The sequence below is a fragment of the Lonchura striata genome, chromosome 7, assembly GCF_050655825.1.
Source record: "Lonchura striata isolate lonStrDom1 chromosome 7, ASM5065582v1, whole genome shotgun sequence".
In the NCBI taxonomy this organism is placed as follows: Eukaryota; Metazoa; Chordata; class Aves; order Passeriformes; family Estrildidae; genus Lonchura; species Lonchura striata.
In genome coordinates this window covers 27,613,243-27,636,597 of record NC_140709.1, presented here as the reverse complement: position 1 = coordinate 27,636,597, position 23,355 = coordinate 27,613,243, and the positions used below count along the sequence as shown (strand labels likewise).

The 23,355-nt window shown below is 39.8% G+C and overlaps 1 protein-coding gene across 4 annotated transcripts in view; it reads right to left on the bottom strand.

Annotated features, from left to right (window-relative positions):
* Nucleotides 1–23,355, bottom strand: part of SATB2 (SATB homeobox 2) — a 137,521-nt gene that overhangs the window by 46,380 nt on the left and 67,786 nt on the right. For all 4 annotated transcript variants that reach the window (XM_021555445.4, XM_085585253.1, XM_021555443.3 and 1 more), the window contains 2 exons: nt 19,096–19,198; nt 6,080–6,552 (listed from right to left, as the gene is read on the bottom strand). In XM_021555445.4, coding sequence (XP_021411120.1) covers nt 6,080–6,552; nt 19,096–19,198 — 576 coding nt within the window. The remainder of the gene's footprint in view (nt 1–6,079; nt 6,553–19,095; nt 19,199–23,355) is intronic.

The window sequence follows — 23,355 nt, the reverse complement described above, 5'->3', positions numbered from 1 at the left end:
TGTACAGACAAGTCTCAATAGAGAAGTTATTCTGCTTTCCATCAGGGATAGATGTGACCCTGAGCAGGATGAGAAAATGTAGAGATTTATTCTATTTCAATATCTGGATCTTAAAGGTCAGTGATGTCAACCAACCCTCTCAGCACACAAGGCACAGAAGGCAACACCCAAGGAAGCCCTGGCTAGCTTTCTACCAAACTACATCGTAATTGTACCTTGAGCATACAACAACAAACTTGAATTTGCCAGGCTAAAATGACCATTTATATTTACAGTTGTCTGCTGCTTGCAGTTGCAAGCTGGAGACAGCAGGTCAGTCCAGGAGCTCTGCAGCAGAAGTACTGATTTCTCACAATCCTTCAAGGAATAAAGCATTTCCACCCATTGTGTCTTTCTCACATCAAGGCAGGATTTACCATGAAATCTCTCTCAGTTTACTCCAGGTATCACCTTCAGTATTGTACTCTGGGCTGAACCAGATACATTCAACAATTCTGAAATACTTCTCTTTGCCTCTAAGTATACAGCACTCGCCAAGAACCTCTATATGAAGCACTTGTAGGCTTCTTGGGACAAGTTCATTTTCAAATGCTCACCATTTGTTTCCATTCCCTTGCATCTCTTCCTAATTCCAGCTAGGATATGAAGCAGAAGAATTGGAAGTCTATCAGAAATGTTTATCCTGGCAATGTGTCCAGTCCAATTTTGCTGAACAAAATTGCTTTAGATAACCAGTGGAAAATTTTGAGTGGCTAGCCAAACCAAGCACCTTCATATCCATTCTGTCACCGTTTCCATCAGGCAAAAGTGTTTTTGTATCCTGTTCCCTGACCAGTTCTTCTTTCGCAATAGTCAAAATGTGTGGTGCAACATTTGTATCAGATTTACAAACCTCAGAACCTGAAGGACTCTGACTGAGACTAACTCTCCATGAATGGTCACCCAGTACCCTTCAGTGCACATCAGTCCTTCATTTAGATCTTCAGATTCAATGCCTACAGCCAGAGTATGAGCCTTGTTCTTAAACTCATTTAACTAATGCTAAAATACATACATCTCAGGAGAGAGCTGCTTAGGCACAAAGCATTTAGAGGCTGATTTGAATAAAACTTATACAGGGTGCAACAATGACAATTGGATTTTTATTATTAAAAATGAAGTGTTTAAATCCTCAAAGAAAACGGCTTTATTGCATTAGTTTAATAAAGCCTCTTTTTTATTATGGTATCTGTTTTTATGAGGGAAGACAGGATGTGCATGTGGATCTGAATGTGGATGCATGCAGAAAAGGAGGCAGAGAAAGACCAACCACCTGCAGCCACAAAGTGCCACCATTTATATGATATGCATGTCAGACCTTTATCCTGAAACATGCTGGAAAACGAGCAAAGACACACTGCTTATACACACTGTGGATTTGTGCCTTTGCTTCCAAGGCTCAGGACTCCTGTGCATCAGCTGAGCATGCAGCAGCCACCTCCTACAAGTACTCATTCTGAAAGCCTGACTCACATGCTACTTAAGATCTTTTCATTCAGCCTATTGAATACAATTAAGTTAATTGAAACTGAAATTTTGGGCAGTGCAAAACCCACTGTTGGAACAAATATCCCATGTACCAAAAATCTGTAATTTATTAAAGTAAGCACTTCCCTTACAGACTGCCTTCTTTCCTGTGAGAACAACAGAACACTGCTTGTGCCACATTACACCCAAGAATAAAACAAGCAGGCAGCATGAAAGGGTTTCATGCTATAAGAGAGAGTTTTCTATGAGGGTAAAAACCAACAAAAACTCCCCCCAAAAACCCAAACCAGAAGCCTGGCTAATTGAAAGTCTGTGCACAATGGGGCAGACACCATAGCAATGAATGCAGCATGACTGTCTCGCTAGATACCAGGCAGAGAATTAAAGCTCCTTGTGTTCCTCTCATTTGAGTTAAAGGGAAAATTATTTGCAAAAGGAATTCTGTCCAGGATTTGTCTCACAAGCAAATAGAGGTGAAAGAGTCAGTTATTTCAACAAACTATATTTCTGATCTTAATGCTTTGTAGAGGACTCTTTTCTAAGCCCACTTCTGTCTGGGGGAAATTTGCCAAAGAAAGCAGAATTAAAACAAGGAGTCACAACCCACGGCCTTATTTCCTTAGCAACCACACTTCTGCTGTCAGAGCCCCCAAACTTTCTTATAGGTGACCAGTACCACCTTTATATGCCAACAAGTGTTATTTCCCTCTTCCTCACTGCAGAACCCTAGACTAGCCTGCAGATGCATCAGAAGTTAGGACAGCACCCAGCTTCAATCCACATCTGCAGACAAGGTGTGATTAAATCCCTTGACCAAGGTGTGATTAAATCCCTTGACCAAGAAGGATCAGTACAGCTTATTTCATCATAAACTTCATTGCATATGAAGCTGGTGCAGTTTCCTCCTCCTCAGGCTGTTAATTCCTTTAATCCAAAGAGAAGAGGCTGGCACCAGCTACCCAGGCAGGAGCTGAGCTGGGTGTGTGTGGCTTTCCCATCTGCAGGCTGGGAAGCCAACACTCCCACGTGGAGCTACGCAGGGCAGGAAGGAGGGAGCAGTGCTCTTTGGGAAGAAAATTACAAGCAGCCTGAACATGATGGTGTTTTTATCCAGATCTCTTGGTATCTGGCCCCACAATGACTTGATTTAAAAAGCCTCAGATTCAAGGATATTTCCAGTTTCGGAGGCTGTTCAGTTAAACAAGCACTGGCCACTCGCCCAAACATTTTACTAGTTTTGGCTATTGTATCACAACATTGGCAAAAAAGAAGAAGCTTGAAAAAAAAAGGAAGATACAAACTGAAACACTCCTTCAGTCTGTAGTCTTTGCAGTCCACTGGGCACTCCCAAGGAGAGCAGCAGTTCACTGATCAAGGGATTCGAATTGTCTGGACTCATTACAAAGAGACCAATAAACTGTCCTGACTACAGCTCCAAGAGCCTGCAGCAAAGACGAATGCTAAGCAAATGAGGACAAGAATAATATGTTCATTTTCCTTATGCAGAACAGGATTCAAATTACCTATTTTCCAGTTTGCATTTTGAAGAGTGGCATCACTTCAGCCCCTCCAGATATGCTGAAAAGCTCTCCAGCAAAGCACAAGGTGCATTTTAATGAATTTCCTTTAAAATAGTTCTCTTAGTCCTACTTTTTCCTGTAAGAAACATCACCTACCAATTTATCAAAATATTACAACCTGCAATAAGGACGTTCTGGTCATTATAACCTTTTGGTTGCAATCTGAATGCTATATTAGGAAACAATAAACTGCGGGATGGTACAAGGACTCTGCCCCGAAGATGGGCCAAACTCTATGTGTGTATTCTCCTTCAGGAAGAAGTTCACAGCCTTGGCCCCTTGTCCTGCCTCCCATTTCAGAGTATCTCCACTGGCCAACGTATGCTTTCAGGGGCCACCCATCACATAGAAGTCATCCTGATGTAAAGACAATGCAGGCTGCAAAGAGGCAGGCATTTTTTGAGAACTGCAGCCTGCACGGGACCTACTTTTGACTTCACTGCACTCTTTGAGACCAAGGAAGATGTCATCTCCCTCTGTGCACTAAAACCTCCCCACCCTCTGCAGTCTGTGTATGTAGGAAGTGTACAGAACTTGTCACACAGCCTGGAGTCCTTTGTTTTCAAGTGTGCAAACAACATGGCCACAGGTATAAGCAAATATCGCTGTCTTCATTGACGTATTTCCAACTTCAAGAGGAAGATTTGGATGTTTCACAAACCATACAATTTCATCTCTTCATCTTCTGACCCTCCTCACGTTCTCCCTCCCACACACACATGCACACATACAAGTGTCAGCCACTTGTTCCGATGGATTTAGCCTAGTTTGGATCAAAGCTTCCTCTACTTCATTTAACAGATTTGCTGAGATGGAAAGTCTCAGGGGAGAATTAATGTTAGTAAGAAGGGGCTTTTCAGCATTGAGTATGTAGGTCATTGGACTTTAAAATAAATTAGAGAATAGTTTATCTATTAAACAAGCCTCACAGTACATATTTCATGAAGCTATACTTAATTATAGGCTAATGTGCACCACAGAGCTACCATGAAGAAAGATTAAGCAGTGGCCCATAATGCAGTGATTAATGCCATTATTAGCTGGCTGGCACACAGCATCTATTATTTGGTACCATCAGGAGAAACAAAAGACTTCCAGTTTCCAATGCTGGCACTTCTGTAAAATGTAACAAACCCAAAGCTTTCCAGAGAGAAACACATGCCTCTCTGTACCTTGGAGGCAGCAGGGGGTTGCAAGGAGGTGAGAGTAAACTTAAATTTCCACTCCAAGTGCCTTTTACAGAGTTTGCTTCTCCACCACAGATATGTGGGAATATCCCACACCTATTGTGCAGTGCAATACTGACTGCCTGAGCCCCTCTTCTTAATATCCTGAACAGTCCCTGATGTGAGGGGAGCTTCATTTGAGTTGGAATTACCAGCTGAGGACAAGGAAATGTCAGTGAGGGGAGCTTGATTTGAGTTGGAATTACCAGCTGAGGACAAGGAAACGTCAGTGTGTATCAACACTCTCGCTACAGTGATGGCTCCTGGGGACATGATGTATGCATGTAAGACCACTGGTCTTCTGTACTAGGGCACTGTTGACTAACAAAACACTGTTGTGAGATGACCAAATCTTTTATGGATGCTGTAAGACTTGCCTGTTCTGGAATCATTGTATTACTTATGATGGAGGGCTAAGAAGCAGGTAGTATCTTTCTTGTTGGGGAATGAGCCTCTGATTTAATGGCAGACTTGGGCATTACCAGCCCAGATCTCCCAGTGTGGCTAAAGGAGAACTTCACGTTCCTTGACAGTGACAAAACCCTCACTGGCAATGTTATTGCTGACCTCTCGCTCCAGTTCAGAATATGTCATTCTGTCAATACCATCCACCTTGATTATACCAGGCTTTGTATACAACAGGTTATGATCCCAGAGGGATGAAAAGCTTTTCCAAATTAAAAGCAGCATTTAAAGAGAGCATTTTTAACTCATACATTCCTATGTAGTTTTCATTTGATATCCTCAAGGCTAATCCCAGAACTCAAGTGTTTTTCTCTGAGTGCAGCCATCTTATGAATTTAATGGAAGAAGGAAGTAATAAAAGGTGCTCCATACTTTAATTAGTTCCCTCATAACATGGCATTTCCAAAATGGCAGTGCCAAAGAAAATCATTAATCTAGGAGAACAGACGAAGGCACTGTATGGGGCAAGGGACAGACCTCCTAGAGATATACTCTCCCCCTTTTCTGCTCTTGCTGGTGAATCTCACCTCAAATAAAAACTCCAGCTACACAAAAGGAGTTCATAACCAATACTGAATATTAAAGCCACTTTCCATTTCCTAAGTCTTGTTAGAGTATCACAATTGAGAGATCACATGTTGTATCCTGCAGGATAAATGTAAATGGCCCATCTTTCCAAGCACACATTCACCCTGGGTACTCCAGGTGCCAGGCTTAAGCTGATACTATCATGCAATCATTTCAACATCTGCCTTCACTAGGTGAGTGAGAAAACCTGTGTCAGATGTATGAAAGCAAACACAGTCTGCTACAGAAGGCAGACACTTTTCTCAGCACACTTGCCTTACACATTTCTTGTGGGAACAGCCTCTGGCACTAGTTGTGGCATCAGTTGTACCCCAGGAAGGAATGAGGAAGCATCAGAAGGAATCCCAAAAACACCTCTGACTCTCAGTCTCTTATTACCTCTTCTTGGCAATCAGGCAGGGGCAAATGTGGAAGTTTATAACCACATAGAGGAGCTCAGGGAAGAACTCCCATGAGCAGAATGACTGCTAGAGAACAAAGCTCAGGTAATGGTGCAGGAGTGGCCAAATGCAAACAACCAGCTGCTCCTGGAAGAAACAGCCTTGTTCAAAACTGACAAAGAGACTGGAGAAAAGACTCAGAGTGGTTTGACCTGTTTCTATGGCATGCCCCCTGCTCTGACCTGCCACAACCGTACAGCCCCACAAGAGCCACATCTTTGCCCCTTCTTGGTTACAGAATAGAAATTGATACCTGTGTGCGGTTGAATGCTACTCTTGCAAAGACAGCTTGAGACACACTGGCTCTCTTCAGCTCATCTCTGACTTGCTGGTAAATATCTGGAGAGACTTCCACCGATGAATTTGATGGCTCTGGTTTGACAGCTCTAGGGATGGGTGGATGATTCAAGAACTGCTGGTTGATAGCCTGTGGGTGCTGGTGAGCCAAGAGTCGGCTGACAGCAATCTGCTGATTTATCAGATGGGCCATCGCTATCTGCTGCCTCACCAGTTGTGGACTGAGCTGAGGAGACAGGAGCCCAGGGTTTATCATGGTTTGCATCGTTGGCACTTGGTTTCGGATTGGAGTACTGTGGTGAATTTGGCCATGAGGAGATTGTTCATTAGATTTTCCCAAAGTTGCCAGCTGGTTGATATTTGGTAAGTGCATGGGACGTTGACCAAGAACACAATAGTCTGAAAGGTTTTCTCTTTCCACTCTTTCCACTGTTAAAAGAGAAAAATTAGCTTGCTGTCATTTCAGTTTGCATTTAGGGCAAGTATTATATTGCAGGTGACTGCACACAACAGCACCTACTTGACTGTGTAAGTCTACACAGAAGTATCACAGAAACATAAACAAAAGAAACACAAAGCAAAAGCAACAAGAATAATTCATAATAATTCTTTAGGACTTCCCAGGCTTCATCCATGAAGATTCCTTATAAACCAACAGCAGCCTCCTTTCTTAAAGAAAAAACTTGGACACTTCCATTTATACTGTTACTAACATTTGAATCAGTCACAGCAAATTGATTAACCTTAAAAAGCGATCAGTGTTTCAGAATCACTGGCATCTAGGTAAAGAAAAAAACTCAAATTGGTATCCACTCATACAAAGCAAATGGAAACAAGGCCATTCCCTGTGCAGCTCATGGCACTGCTTCTCATTACAGATTTGGCAAGTATTATCTTTTCCACATAAACTCTGCCTCACACTGTGTGTGGATAAACCTTTCTGGTATAATCAGCTCACCCAGGTGCACCACAGCAGACTCATGTTGGTTGTATGAAAGCATATTACAAAACAGCGAAATTCACACATGAGAAATGTTTGAAGCTATGGTTCCTATAGCCAAAGCCTCATTGCCATGAGTTTGTCCAGAAACTTTAAAGCACTTTGCACAAATGCCCACCTGAAAGCGAGTGCCTTCACTCTCTTAAAAAAAAACTTTGTGTAGCACAACAGTGATCTCTAAGTGAGATCATGTTACAAAAAATTAAACAGTACACACTAAATGCATATACTCTAGTTTCATATACTGATGTGCATTGTCCCTGTTAAATATCTTATGTCTGCAATATCACAGTATTTTTTCAGGTAACTGCAAAACTAAATACACACATTACAAAATTAAATTTTCTCTAAAAACACTGTTTGAAATAGAAAATGAAGTTTAGCAAGTGCATAAATATAACTCCTACCTAGGTAATTTTAAGTAATCAGAAGTCATTTTACAGTAAGTTGCAGATTCCATAAGCCTCCCTATGTGTAATTTAAATAGGCATTTTTATAATGATCTGATATATAAGTGTTTAGAAACATATTATCATAGAAAACCACTACCTCATCCCTGTATTGGTCTCAGCAAATAACAAGATAGGATTTATTTCAGAAAGGTCAAAATACTGCTATAACTTGTGTAATGATTAACAACTGTATGAGGTTTTGAACTGTTTTTAAAAACCTAATCTATATAAAGCTTTGAAGCTTTATGCTCAGAATGACAGCCTACCGATGACATGCTCTCTTTTCTTCTGAATTAAAAGACATCATTTTTCACCTTCCAGAGTTAATATAAGGCAGAGAGGGTTATGCCCTGAACACATACATACACACAGTCACTATTTTTTAGAACTGTGGAATATCACAAGTACTGAATTTTACAACTAGTGAATTAATACCCAGAATTTCCTTGTAAGAAATTTTAACTCTCTCTTCCCATTCTTTAAAAGGAAAATTCTGTATCATCTTTAGCCTTCTATTGAAGAATTGTTTTTTAAAAATCAAAATAAAAATTAATTTCTAAGAAAACTACAAATTCCACTTTTCCACACAACCTAATGTTTCAACCCAACTGAATTTCTAAGTAAGTATTTCAACTATGAAAGGCAATGCAAAATGTGTGATACACAAATATTATTGTCAGCAAATGACCATTTTTTTTTGTGTTACTCACAGGTTGTCAGATACATAATGCAGTATTTCATCTTGCTGAAAATACTAAAAATCCCTATTCAAAAGCTGCTTCTCATGATGTCAGTAGGCCTCCCTGAAATGAGGAGCAGAAAGCTCTACACCACTTCAGGAACAGACACAAAATTAATGTGAAACATGCAACAGGAGTAGTGCCAAGTCCACGGATGGACCCATAACCAATACAGAGGTGCAGGCAGGGGAGTGAGGAGGGGCTGCTTTGTCACAGCCTCAGAGCACATTCTGCAACCCAGATGATTCAGAGCCAACATGGCCATACCATCGCCTCCTCAGCCTCTCTGCACGAAGCCTGCACCTGAGTAATGCCATTAAATACACACTGTTGCTAGCCAAATGCAATTATTGCAAAGGTACAATAGCTACTTGGCAGGTGTAAGCAGAATAAAGCTGATGCTCAGTATAATGAAATACTGGGAGCATCCTGCTACATCACTGATAACCCTAAAAATAAAGAGTCCTTCCGCTAGGAGTTTCAGAAGAGCTGAAAAAGTTCTGAACTATTTGTAGTTTGAGGAGCACACAGAGAATAAGTCACTGAAACCAACAAATTATTACTTGTTAGAACATAAAAACAGTAACCAAGTGTTTTTGAAAACTTGGTGAGAAATAAATATAAATAACATTCACTTTCTGGGCTGAACCACATTTGCCAAGTTTCCACCCACTCTTGACTTCAATGCCAAGTTATAAACCCCTATAAAAATAAAGTTTAAGATGAAAAGCTTGCCAGGCTGTTAATCTTTGCAGTGCTACTTGGAATTACACAGAAACATCACCTGACTTACTTCCATAGGTATATTTTTCCCTTATTATCAGTTTCCTTTTTTGATCACATTAGACTACACAGCCATGCAAGTGCTCCCTATAAACCAACCAGATTCTAGTCACTTTGACCACTTTAGTAATAAAAGGTTACCATTAGCAGTTACGCTGGATGGAAAAAATGTGCATTACTCAACTCTTCAAGATTCTTTCCTTCTCTAACACATTGCCCATATCTGATTCCCTGTTGTTCTTTGGTAACTATGGATTGGCTACCAAATCTGCAGGGTTGAATAGGATCAAGACTGAGTGAGTCTGGAAATGGAGACTGGCACTGTCCTGAGACACAGGCCAGCTTGCCAGCAGTGCTCTAAGAAAGGGATACAGGAGCCACAAAGCTTCTTTTGAGATTTGCCACTCAGCAAATCTCACGTATCCTCTGCCACAGGCACTGTGAGCAGTGAGAGCCACTGCCCCAAAACAGACTCAAAGCCAAGGAAGGCATTCTGCAAAGCTGAGATTCCTATATGTATTTACCTTAGATAATGCCACCAGCATTTTGCCTTAGATCTTCCAAGACAAGGCTTTTGCCTTTGCAGCCTCCGTTTTCCACGTTCATACCTGATTACAGTCTTTCCCTCGTTTGCAATTGCTCTACTCAAACTGGGGATACCTTCAGAGCTCCTGTAGTCCTGTACTGATTGGAACATAAAGCTGTACTGATTGGAATATAAATATCTGAGGACAGTGCAGCAGAACCTTACACTGGGAAGGAAGGGGTTTCATGGATATGTGCTGTCTACATTCAAGTACTGCTGATAAACTACTTCTGCTAGCAATGCCTGTGGTAATTAAATAAAAGCTGGTTCGGGAGGTTGTTACCTACCTCCATCTGTGGTGTGACCACAGCAAAAGACATTGCAGTGTTTTCATTTTCTCTCTGCATCGCTCACTTGGTATACAATTCTGCAGTTCTTTGCTTGAAGAGCTCATTTAAACCAAGTACAACAGCACTGTCATATTGCAGAGCCACCCACTCTTCTGAAGCCCATCGCTAGGCAGGCAGAGACTTGTGTCTGGACAACAGGTACTGTGCAAAGCTCAGCAATTAGCCCCGAGAGGGCTCTAGAATAGCATCTGCCCTTCATTTTTCTATACCTCCCTACAATATGTCACTACCTCTACAAGACTCAGAAACCAACATAATCCCCATAATGGGAGCAGCAAACTATTTTATTTGAATATTCTGTTCTCATTACCACGTGTGTCAATGTATTTCAACTCCATACTGAGTTAAAACTTCCTGGATTCGGCACAAAAGGAATTCAGTGCACCCTTCCCCTGTGTGATACTCTTAACCTCTAGCCCAATCTTCCTTGCACAGTCAAGCAGCTGACACAGACCACAGCACAATAGCTTGGGGTGGTCTGCATGCAACTTTCCATTTAAAATAAAACCAGCTCAAAAGATTTAAAATAAGATTTATTTCTCCACCTTCCCTTCCCCTCACACTTTATTTGCACTGAGTTGTTAATAGGAACATTCTGACAAACAGCCCGTGGGGCATTTAGGGCTTATGCGTGGCACTGAATTGACTGACAGCACTGGAAACCAAATTCCGATGCACAATAAGGGATGCAGCAGGGAGAGCAAGAGTGTAACACGTCTCCCAGCACTGCACCGCAAGCGGGGACACAGAGGACCCGCCAGTGTCCATGACCCAGCGTGTCCGGAACTTTTCAGTCCCACAGGCACACAGGCCCTTTGCCCCAGAGTATGAAGAAGCTGGTAAAGAAACGTTTTGTAATAAGTTACTAGCCAGCAGAATTGCCATGCTTCAATTGTGACAGGATGTCACCACCCAGGGCTGTTCTCCAGCACTTCAGCTTGCTTCTTTGTTTTATTTATTATTTAAAACCTGGTGATCATAAAAGCCATTTCTAGCAGTGGTCATGGCCAAGCTGGGAGAGCTCTGTGAACTCTGATATACCCTGCACTAAGCTTGAGACAGAAAGATTCCCACAATTTCTCCTGGCTTAGCACCATCCTGCTCACTGGAGCAAGACTTGAACTTTGAAGCCGTGCTTGGGGGACAAAGCACAGCATCAGCTCCACCTTGGAGAGACAGGGCTGCTGCACTACACCCAGAGGGTGCCCTCTTCCTTCTGCTACATAATTATGAGCTACCACTTTGTAAATAACAGAACCACTCCAGAGCACAGGAGGTGCTTTTAAAGTGGTAATTCCGTATCTTTTATCTGTAATTGGGATAATTACTTATTTCTTTTAATCACAGCCCACTTAACCACTTCAGTGCAAAGGGCTGATCTGAGGAGTCTCATTTTCAGTCAGCATCTAATCTTTGTATTTACCCACAGTCATTCACTGGCTTCAGTGCTGGATCTCTGCCTAAGCCACTTGTTCCTGCACTCAGGTCTGGAGGAAAAGCAGGTTGACCAGAAAGGCAGATATGACAAGAAGCTGTAACTTTTAGAACCTTTCTCCCTGTTCCTGCAGGACAGCACAGAACCTCAAAATAGCTATAGAGCACATACAGACATTGTTTGGCCGCTGGCTGTGGGTAGCAAAGGCCTTTATCCAAGCCTAATGGAAAACAGACAGGAAAGGCCATTGTCTGTTCTTTGTTGAGTTGCAAACCATTCAGTTCCCACCAAAGCACAAATCACTTTTTTTTTTCTTAGAATCATCATTAAAAGTGGGCCTTTAACCACCAATCACCAATCTGAGGTAAACTAAGCAGAGTGTACTAACATTGCTGAGTCTCTTTGTGCAGCTGACCTTCTCACCTCTTAGACTAAAGAGTCATCATCTTAGCTCTAAGTCATCCCTTGGAACACAGGGATGCTAAAATGTCTTCTGCCAGTGCTTAAGGATAGGAAGTCATATTCTTTACACGGGCTGCCCCTGGACTGCACTGTTTCCAAAGATGCCTGTCAGAAGACAAGCATCATAATTTTTAGATTTATTTTATTTTTGGGTTTGTGTATAGGTTCAAGAGGCATGCAGGAGTATGAATTCAGTTCTTCATAATCATGTTAACACTGTTTGTCAAAAGGACATGCCAGATCCATCTGGCAGAGAAAACAATTATACTGAAGGCATTCTAGTGACCACCTGTTCTAACCCATGAATATTGGTCAGGTGAAATGGAAAAGGAGAAGCAGTGGAATCATTAGTTAGAACTGTCCAACAGAAACACAGGCAGTACTGGTTTAGATGAACTGATGTTATCATCTGATATAAAAGTATCTCCCTTCCTGTCAAACTATTGTAACAGTAGACCCAATCTTTTGTGAGAGGTACAAACCTCCTAGATGAGCCAGACAATTGTGCAATCCCTCTGGGAAATACATATATGTGTATTCCTGATTCACAGCATCAGAGATGGTGAAGGGAGGGAGACAGAACACAAGCATCACTAAGTCAGAGTTACAAACTCTTCATATATTTCAAGTGAACAGAATGCCATTCTGCTCTTGCAGTTACATATTCTATGAAATACATGGGGTCACAGAGACACTTTTCAGCTTTTCACATAGGAAAGCTTATGCCTGTACCTAAGCTTCAAGCTATTCTCCTGTTTCAAACTAATCTCCACTAATGCTTACTTTGTAAAAATAAATTTTCTTCTGAGCTAACACATCGCTGTTTGGCAGCACACCAAAACAAAATGAAACAAAATTAATTTTGAGATTCCAAAGGCTAAAACAAAAACATGTTTTCTTTCTAGAAAATGAAGATTATCATTCTTTACCAAGAATTCAGAAGGGCAGAAGTCCCAGCTGCAGCACACAACTGGTCCTCACTGAGAAAAGCACAATATTGGAACAGGAGACATTTTTGAAAAAACGTTCAGTGACATCATTTGAGCAAGACATGGGACAAGTGGCTGGACAGCTTCTCCACAGAAGGGTTTACAATCTTTACTGTGTGTCCTACATTGCCTAAAGCAGCACTGGCTGCAGCTCCAGCCACACAGAGGCACAGGAGGTCCCACTCAGCAAATCTCATGTATCCTCTGCCACAGCACAGGCACTGTGAGCAGTGAGAGCCACTGCCCCAAAACAGCCACAAAGTCAGAGAAGACATTCTGCAAAGCTGAGATTCATATATCTATTTACCTTAGATAAAAATTACTCTTAATCAAAAAAAAAAAAAAAAAAGAAAAACAGAAACAAAAAAAACCCAAAAAAACCCCAAAGGGTGTGCCTTATTCTCTTTACAGAGAGGAACAGCCAAGAGGGCCACAACTCATACACCCCTGAAACACACGGCAGCAGCTAAATTGGTTTTTAACAGTACACATGTACAAATCCCCCAAACTGGCACTTAACATCACAGACAATGCTGAAGTGCAAAATGCTAATGTGGGTGGGGAAAACAGCAATCAAAGGCCTATAATTCTTGCTGAATCTTGACACTTTTAACTTATATTTAAAGAGAGAGACCACTTTTTCTTCACCATTAGTGACTACTGATGAACAGCTCTCCTCATAAAATAGCAGAGCAAGCCACTAACTAAGAGGATGTCCTCAAGTCAAGAGATGATCTTCAGGTCATGTATGTTACCTAGATGCTGACAAGTTTGCTGCGATTGATGTTATTTTCCTTCCTTCTTATTTAAGAAAGCGAGGAAAGTCCTGTTTTTAATGAAATTAATATACAGTAAGGAGTGCAAAAGTAAGTAAAGGAGAAGTTACAGTAATGTCAAGAGCCCCACAGCAGACCCTAAATGTTTTAGTGCCAGAGTCACAACTAATATTCAAGCAAGATATGAAATGTACTTCCTTTAAAAACTTAACATTCCTACAAAAGGTCAAGATATATTCATATAAATACATAATATATATATAACCCCTCTACTTACATAGAGAGAGGTAAATACACATGCATGTATCAGTAAAGAGGGTATTTTCTAAGTCAGAAACACTGTTTGGGAAAGATCTGGTGTGCCTTTTCATGAGGCTTCTACAACATCTGCTTCAAAGGAACAATTAAAAACTCTTCTGCAAAGCATATGACAGTTTTCCCTAGGTATTATCACTATGCTGCAATCCTCAGTTCCTTCAGCCTGGAAATAAGAAAGCTGGGAGCTCCTCTGAGTCATGTTTCTAACCTCTCTGAACCTACATTGGCCTCTAGGAACACATTAAAAGAGAAACAGATTGCTCAGTCTATCCATTACTGGAAGTAAGCAAACAAACTTTCAAGAATAAAAGAGCACATAAACAACAAATCAGTAATATCGGAAAAATCAAAGAGGAGCCAAAGCAGATTCTCAATTTAAGGAAGCTATGAAAACTTTTTCTTACATTCTTGATCTGTTGAAACACAAATAATTGAGGCCTCCTCCTTTAAACTGAAAAGCCTCATCATTCCACAAGAACTTTGAGACAGCCACAGTCTCAAAACTCACATCCACAGAAAGCTATATTTTGACAGACACTGATGGCAGGAGCAAAGATGACGTGTTCTTCATACGCAGACAAAAAAAGTATGTATTTTTATTTTTAAGTCCACTATGTATTTATTTCTTCCCCCTGCCTTCCTAACTTCCTCCCACTGAGCTAAGTTGTGTCATCAGGCAAAAAGAAAATATTCACACCAGTTAAGATTTTCAGTTGTGAAAGAATTGTGATACAGTGATAGTCCTTCTGATAAAAATAGAAAGCATGACACTTTGAAGTGAAATATCTATTGAGAAAGAGAGCTAAAAAATATTCTAAATGCTATGAACCCAAAATACTGGGACACAAGTAGGTAACTGGTACGAGTCTGATCCCTTGACAATTACCTGAATTGCATGGTTAAATTCTGAAATACCTCTCTCCATACATACCTATGTATATGCATGTATATACTTAGTAATAAAGTGTTGTTTGTATTCCTGTATCTACCTGTTAATCAAATTTCAAATCAATGCAAACCTTTCAAGTAATTATTAAAATCCTGCATTTCAACAATGTTAAATGCCTTCTCCCAGCTTCAGCAATTTCAGCTTCTAGAGAAATCAGACGAGCATTTCTCAGACTGAGAAAAGCATCTGTGTGGGACCAGCCAGGAGAAAGGCAGCTTGAGAACTACTGGAATAAGCCATTGGTCTATAATTGTCATTTATTAGTATGTATTCTTTAGTAAAAAAGGGGAATATCTGATTCTTCATTGAGGCAGGTTTAAACATAATTAAGCTTTGTCGTTTATGCGCAACTTTGTACTAAGAGGCCTTGCATTCCTCAAAGAAAAAAAGAAAGAATTAAATAAAAAAGGAAAAAAGAGGCTTCACACGGTAATCTTAGATTAATTCATGGTGCATATTTTGAACAAAATTACAAAACATACTAAATAGCTTAATTACCACCTCAAGTGATTACAGACACCCATGAGGCCAAAAAGTCCACAGTAGAACTGTTAAGCCTTTTGCTTCCCGACCACTGCACACATTGGATTCCAACTGTTTTAATATAAGCTCTCCTTCAAATATATACGTGTATCCCAGAGAGACTGCAAAGAGCAGACATCCCATTATAATCTCCCTCCCAGCTTCACATGCATCCCAAGTGGCAAACCCAGGGCCAGAAGGAGACAAAATGCCTCTATCCTCATACCTGCCACTTCCCAAATCCGGCTGCACACTAACTCTCATGCTGCTGAGCAAACTGTGAACATCTTAAAATCTTAAGGGGATGGGCCAGGGTGGGAGAAAAAAAATTAAAGCAGAATTTTATTCTAGCATCATCTGACACAAGGCAAAATTGTCATGCTGAGCTGAACTAACTGAAAACTTTTTTAGAATTATGAACATAAGTAGTTTTGCTGTCTTTTCAGTGAGTTCCACAGAATGCACACTGAGAATGTTTACTTGAGATTTGATATAATTCCATGTGTGTACAACTTTTACATCTGTTGCTAATGATACCAAATTATTGATTGTTCACTTTCTTATATTATTTAAACATTAACTATGCACTCAGCAACCTGATGCTTTTCTTTTTTTTCCTTTTTTTTTTCCAGAGAACTTTTTATTTCTGTCTTTGGTTGTAATTACTTTGATCTTCCAGAAAGTATAATTAATTTACTGTTTATTTATTTCTATGAGAAAGGAAAAAAGTTTGACCTAGTAGATCTATATGTGGCAATTTGTAACAGAATCACATAGCTTATGTTTAGGAAATCATGGTTTTGATTAAGAAGCAACCATTTAGTTCCCACTGTTTTATTAAAACAGACATTAGCAGATAATAGGAAACACATTTAACACTGTAGGCTGCATTTAGTTTGCAACGTCAATAAAGTTATTTTGAAGCCCCTTCCTATTTTGTGTTTACCACAGCTCATGTGAATTGTTTTTTGCTTTTACTTTCTAGTAACCACCTCTAGAGTTACACAGGGATACGGGTGCTGGTTCCAAGAACTCTAAATCATCATTTTACCTAATCTGCCCAGCCCAAAAAACAAACCACTGCATCATCCATTCACCTTCATGGAAGTCCTTTTTTAAAATACTATTAAAGAGTACATGATGACTGATGCATGTAACTTGAGTCGCTGATTTTGCACACTAACTGAGCTGTCCTGCAGAACTATATGGCTATAGAAAAGAAACAAAGCAACATTAAATGAGAGATGATGAGAAATTTAAACCACCTAAAGTGCAGAAGTCTTCCTGTTTGCAGGCATTTAAGATTACTGCTCTGAAGTTGCTGTTTATTCTCCATGCACCACTGTACCTGCCATAGACACTTTGTTTTCTCTCCCACTCATATGGTTGATGAATCAACACTACTTGAACTGCTTTATAGCAGCTTGTGTTTACTTCACACATACCTTAACCTTCCTTTTTCTCCTCCTACTAACACACACATAGACTTCCAAGCAGCAACGACTGGCTGTGCCTCTGAATAGCACAGATACTGAGTTATCTGGCAAACTCTTTGGGTTTGGATCCTTGACCTTTTGATTGAGGTTTCATTCTGCTTTTACTGCACTTAAAAATTTAACTGTGCACTTACTAAGTAAAGAAAAATTAAAAGCATAAGCTCTAAGAGTGGAAGAAAGTAGAAGACAACAGTGTACTAGAAATACTCAGAAGCTATAGTAGTGTCTTTACAGTTAAGAACACTACAGTTAAGGGCCTCCGGTGCCTCTGCAACTGGTACCCTTGCCCAGTTTTGAAAAAAATAAAAAAAAGAAAAAAAAAAAGCCTATTTCTGTTCTCCCAGAACAGCAAGTAAAAATGAATGGTGATGACCTCGAAGCTGTTTGATTCTTTTGATTGCTTTTTAACCAAGAGGATATGTTAAAGTACTTTGAATAAAATTCTGTTATTAAGAGACACCATTTAGAGAAAAGAAAAAGTTCTGAGTCACACAATGGCAATTTACAAAGAAAAGAAAATATCCAGTTTATTTGGCATGAGGGTAACCACATACTAAAATGTCCAATCAACATTTTTACTTCTAGCCTAAACCATTTTAATAGGTGAAAAGCAACATCTCCATTTCCTTGACTGCATTGTTACTCCAAACCTGCCTGGACAATTGTCCTTCTAGACACAAATAATTTCACCACAGAACATTCTTTCTTTTTTCCCCTACTGAAAATCTAATAATTGCAGAGCCCAGCCATGAGTGTCTTACAGGTATGCTCTGCACAAGCCAGATGTGCAGAGAAAAAACAGATGCCTCAGAACTTGTTCTGATGTTTCATGCGATTTTGTTTCATGTGCTCCTAACTCAAGCAGCAGACTTTTTATGATATTATTATGCAGATTTCTAGTCTGTCCTAAGGAAACAAAACAAGTAACCTTCCATAGCTTATGCTTCCCAGCCTTTTATGAGGAAAAGACAGCACATTCTGTTTGAAAGGTGCTAATCTTCACACAACTGAAAATACAATGGTTTTTCAGGAAGGGCATGACATTACCCTATTTTTTCGTAATGTTTGTGAATTCTGTTATGAATTTCCTGGCCACTGAAAGGATCACAGACAGAAACAACAATAACAGTCTATGCCTCCTTTCAGACAATGAATCTTCCATTCAGTGGTGTAAGAGGGAGAAAAACTATGGAAAACCCTATCCCAGCATACAGCTATTCTCCAAGGGTGATGCAGATTTGGGAAGAGAGGTCCCAGGTAGAATTATGAAAAAGCTTTTTACTATCCTCTAAGTCCTGAGCATTTAAAGCACATGAGTGTTAAAAAAACCCAAAAAACCAAAAACCTACTAAGTCTGGTGCACACCTAAGTTCCTTGTCAAAGGAAAGGAACAATAAAAGAATAAAACACACATAATGGAAGCATCCATTATGTGCACCACTTCCATCATTTTGTGCACCGCTGACAGGTGATCAGACAGTTCAGTGGTGAGAATGGGATGAACTTAGAATAATTTTACTGTCTCAGGCACTATGGACCTACTAATACAATTTCACTATAGAAAAAATACATACAATGGGCTATTTTTCTCTTAACTTCAGTGGGCACAGCACCTTGCTATTTATAAGTGTCTCCCAACAATCAATATTAAATGTTCTGTATCCAGATTCCACAGAATAAAATACAGCAGGAATGCCAGTACACTTTGCAGTATTGAAAACAGAGAACAAGGGCACAAGTGACTTAAAAAGTCAGGATTTTAGCTTTCAGGAACAAAACTAAATGAGGGCAACTTACATAGCAATTTAACTTTTAAATCCTGAGATACTACAACGTTTTCTTTCCAAAATGTTTTTGCTTAATTCAAAACACAGCTGATCTTTCAGCACAGCTAAATGGGATATTTTAAGCATGTTTTGTGTCCTGTGTTTTCATGCCAGCCTTGTTTGTAAAGTATCAGATTTAATTTCAAATATGCTGTGACTGTGTCCTCTTTGTAGACAAATTCACAAATATTATTATTGCTTATTATTACTTTTATTTAGAGCAAATAATTCCAAATTGTCAGCAGAATTTCAAGAACTTGGAAAGCAAAAAAAAAATAATCAATTTACCTTTAATCTTCTTGTACTTTTTGTACCATCTCCCAAACTCCTGGCACTTGGTTGCTGACACATTGGCATAGTATGTACTATTTACAATGGATGAAATCATACTCTGGAAGTATAGAAAGAAAAAAAAAATTATTTAAAAGATCTTCCACAATTAGAAATCTTTTCCAGGGAAAGCAAATGACACGTGAGTGCATAATGATCATCCATGTGCGACTTTAAATCCAAAAGAACCATCTGATGAGTACAAAAGATTGGTTTTATTCTCCAGTCTATATGCCCAGCCATGAACAAAATCACAAAATAATTATTTTGCACAATTATGTAAAAAAAAAAAAAAAAAAAAAAAAAAAGTAATACAAACCTACACTGAGACCTGCAGCTCAGGCTGGGGGGGAAGTTCTACTTTGCTTTGTACTTGTGATACTGCAATAGCCAAACTTTAGTTGCATAACAGGCAGTGCCGTGCTGAGGAACACACGCTCACTGCACCAAGCACAATTTAGGAACCAGATCCTAAAGGTAAGATTAGATGCTCCAGCATGCATAATCCAAATAATGCTTTTCAGATGTCTTTGTTCTGCTTCCAAATGCAGCAAGACCGCACAGCCAAGAACTGGAGAACATCCGTGCTACTCGGTGCAGAACAACAGTTAGGCAAATAAGTTAAATTAATATAATTTATAGAAACGTGTGATTAGCCCTTGTGTGAAGAATCACCCAGAAGAGAAATTAGCAGTGCCATTCAGAGCACAGGGAACTACACATACTACAACACAGAGCAGTCAAAACCCACAAGAAAGCTGAACAAAGCTGAAATGCCACTTGCCTAACCAGAACCCTTCCCTACTCTGCAAATTCCCCCTAAGCAACTCCATACAAGGTGACTGAAGAGATGGCTGCAGACTGATTTTCCAGCATCTGATAACCAATAAAAAGAGTATTTTATATCTGGGGTGCTTCTGCCCATAGGGTGGCAAACAGCCTCATTACTGGTAGTTCTACCATTCTATTTTTCCTTTACTTCCTCCATCCTATAGAGGAGGCATCCTTTTAACAGCATTTTTCTCTTCTTTTCCCCTTTCTGAACCCTTCCAGGATCAAACTTTGCCAGCACGTGTACACTGTCAGCAAGGAAAGGCAATCCAACAGCACCAAGACATAGGAGTCAATGCATCTTCTCCACAGACTGTATTTTATTTTCCTCATGCCCTCCTTCTGCACTTACATCAAAGCTCAGAGAAAGCTGGAGCACCTTATGCAACCTTTCTGCACTGAGAGGAGAGAGCAAGGATGATCTCACAGCTTAAACCATGGCTTCAAGCTCTGGCCTACAAGCTCCTGCAGGCTCTTGGCCATCTCTGGAAAGCTACAAGGCTTAATCACTGGCTCACTGAATTTAACAATGCTTTAAAAACAAAATCATCCCTGCCTCTGCCAGATTTACTCAGCCTCCTGTTCTGTTTACTGCAATATTACAGGACTCTGTCCCTAACTCTTGAGTTTTAGGAACTTAAAAAATGTGAGCAAAACTGAGAAATTTAAGATAACTGGGTGATATAGATTACTTTCAGTCTTCAACAGGTAATTTCACTTTTATTGAAGAGGCCCTTCTACCTTTTCACTCTGCCTTTCTACTCAAAGAGTGCTATGGGGCATCAAAGAGTGCTATGGTGCACTGCAGTAAAGTTTGCATGCTATGAAGTAAGAACCTTAAGTAGCAGCTCCAATTTCTAAAACTGAGATTCAATTTTCTAATTAAAATCAATATTTTGAGACATAAACCTAGCATTGTGGGAGTCAGCAGCAATTCCCTGCCCATAAATCTTCCCTTGCTCTACAGCATTTTAACAAGCAATGGAATTCTGAAAGCCTGCCATGTCGATAGCCTCTGCTGAAGAGGGTTTTTGAACAAAGTTGAGCAAACCTGGGTTTTTTTTGCATCATTTCAGTTAAACCTCCATTCACTAAAGAAGGAAATTGTTGAACTCCATCTACATATCAATTTGGTTCTCTTAATTATTTTTTTTTGGGGGCGGGTACAAGGTTCCTTCTCCAAGTCATCTAGCTCTACAAGAAATCAACACCAATGAAATAATGAGGCTATTAAATATCACAGAATATATTAACCCATTACCTTTTATTTGAGAAAGCAAAACATAACTAAATAAACAAAGTAAAATCAGAGAGTAAAACAACCATTGGTGAAAAAATCCCAGGACAGATTCTCTTTTGCAGGGGAAAGAACTATAACAATTTTCAGACCACATATCCTCACCGTTATATGTAAAGGAACACTAGGGGTATTTCTCTTAGGAATCTTGATAAGTCTGGAGAAAGAAAATATCCATTTAAAAGAGAGTGGGGAAAAAAACTAATCAGTAGTTTCAAATTTCTAAATAATGCATAATATTTCTGGAAAAATACTTAATGAAGGAATAAAGCAGCAGATATGTTTGGTATGTGTGCGGCCATGACAGCCATGTGGAACAAAAACTACTTAGACCAGAAGCTAAGATATACACAAAGAAAACCTGGTGCAGTAAGTTCAAGGAGAAAAACATGGGACACACTCATGTCCTAATAAAGCTTGCTCCAGCAAAGAGACAAAATGCATGGTCAGTGCTGAAATGAGAGATACGACACAGGAAAGGCAGAGATCTCTATGAAAATATGGAAATACTGAAATAATTGGATTTCTTTCTGCCACACACACACACACCCTACCTACCCTCCTTCCCCCCAGCTTAGTTAACTGGGATTTATTTGTTTGAACAGGAGCCGTATGCTAAGGGTAGCTAAGCTGCAGACATGTAATACACCTAGCAGAAAAAAACCAGGACAATTTTAAATCAAAGTGAATGATTACATTTCCCATTAGCAGCAATCAGAATCCCCATCTGGGCTGCTTGGAGAGCTCGGGCACTGAGAGCCAGAGAAGGAGCACTGTCGCTGGTGGGAGTGGGAGCTCCCCATGCTGCCCCTCTCCGCTCCTGTACTTGAGGCACTGTGAACACATTAATAAACAGCAGCATTTACTCTGCAGTTTCACTCCTAAGAGACCACTCTGCAATTTGCTGCTGTCAATAATATATTAACCACAAGGGGGTTGTAATGACATTTCACATTTGGCACGATATTTTTTTAAAACTGATTTGGGAGAAGGAATTGTATTAGAGGCATATTCAGATGATGGTAATAGACAGCTTCTATACAACCTTCCATTGTATCTTCTGCATTTTGTGAGCTAAACCAAAAGAGACTGAAACTTTTTATGGCAATAATAATAATAATACAAGCTGCATTCTGTAGTCTCAGTTCAAGAGTTAGTTACTAGCCAAGGTCATTTATACCTGTGCTTAAAAGTAAGCAAGCTCAATTTCCTACAGAAGGATCTCCTCTTAGCTTTTTCTGCCAAATAAATACTGGGGCAAGGATTCTGGCTGCTATGCTTCTGCCATCAGTAATTTTGTAATATATGTCAGACTGAGGCTATAGAAGGAGTAAACCAACTGCAGTGTTTCCACCTGGTAAGCTTTGAAACTGAAGTGGGAGGAAACAGACCCAGACAACAAATGAATTCTGCATGTGAAATGATGCATAGTTTAGTTATGCTGGATATTGAAGAAGACTGGGTAGAGACAACCATATGCTGCAATCATCATTAGCTGACCAGATTCCACAGATAATTCTATTTTAAAAAATTACACTTAAACTGTGTGAAAAGGAAAACACTTTAATATTCAATGTGGATTCTACACTGTGCATATCTACAGTGTCTGTTACTCCTTTACTAAACCAGCAAGTTCAATGGCTTTCCCTTACAAAATCCTTCCATTCTTGGTAGCTCTGCACATCCAGCATAGCTAAATAAGGTGAAGAATGGGATTCCTACCAGCTCCATATTTTACCTCTGTGCATTCCCTGGAGTTGTAATCATAACACAGCAAGGCAAATTTGTGGTGAACAGAGAGAATTCTCTTGGTTCATGGAGGCTTTGGATCATGAATTGCAGGATGAACATACAGTGCAGTGAAAGACAGACAATCACAGGAGAAAAAATGTTGGATTGGAATTTTAGGAAGCTGGAATTACCCATGTTTTGACTTTTAAAAGATACAATGGACAGATTAACCTGACTGTAGTACACATTTTAGAAGTACACATTTTTCATGCCTGGCAAAGTTACCTGATCTGGGTGCTAAAGTGTTATTCTGTTTTTTCTGAGAGGCAAGGAGAAGTAAGTCATAAAAATTTTATGAA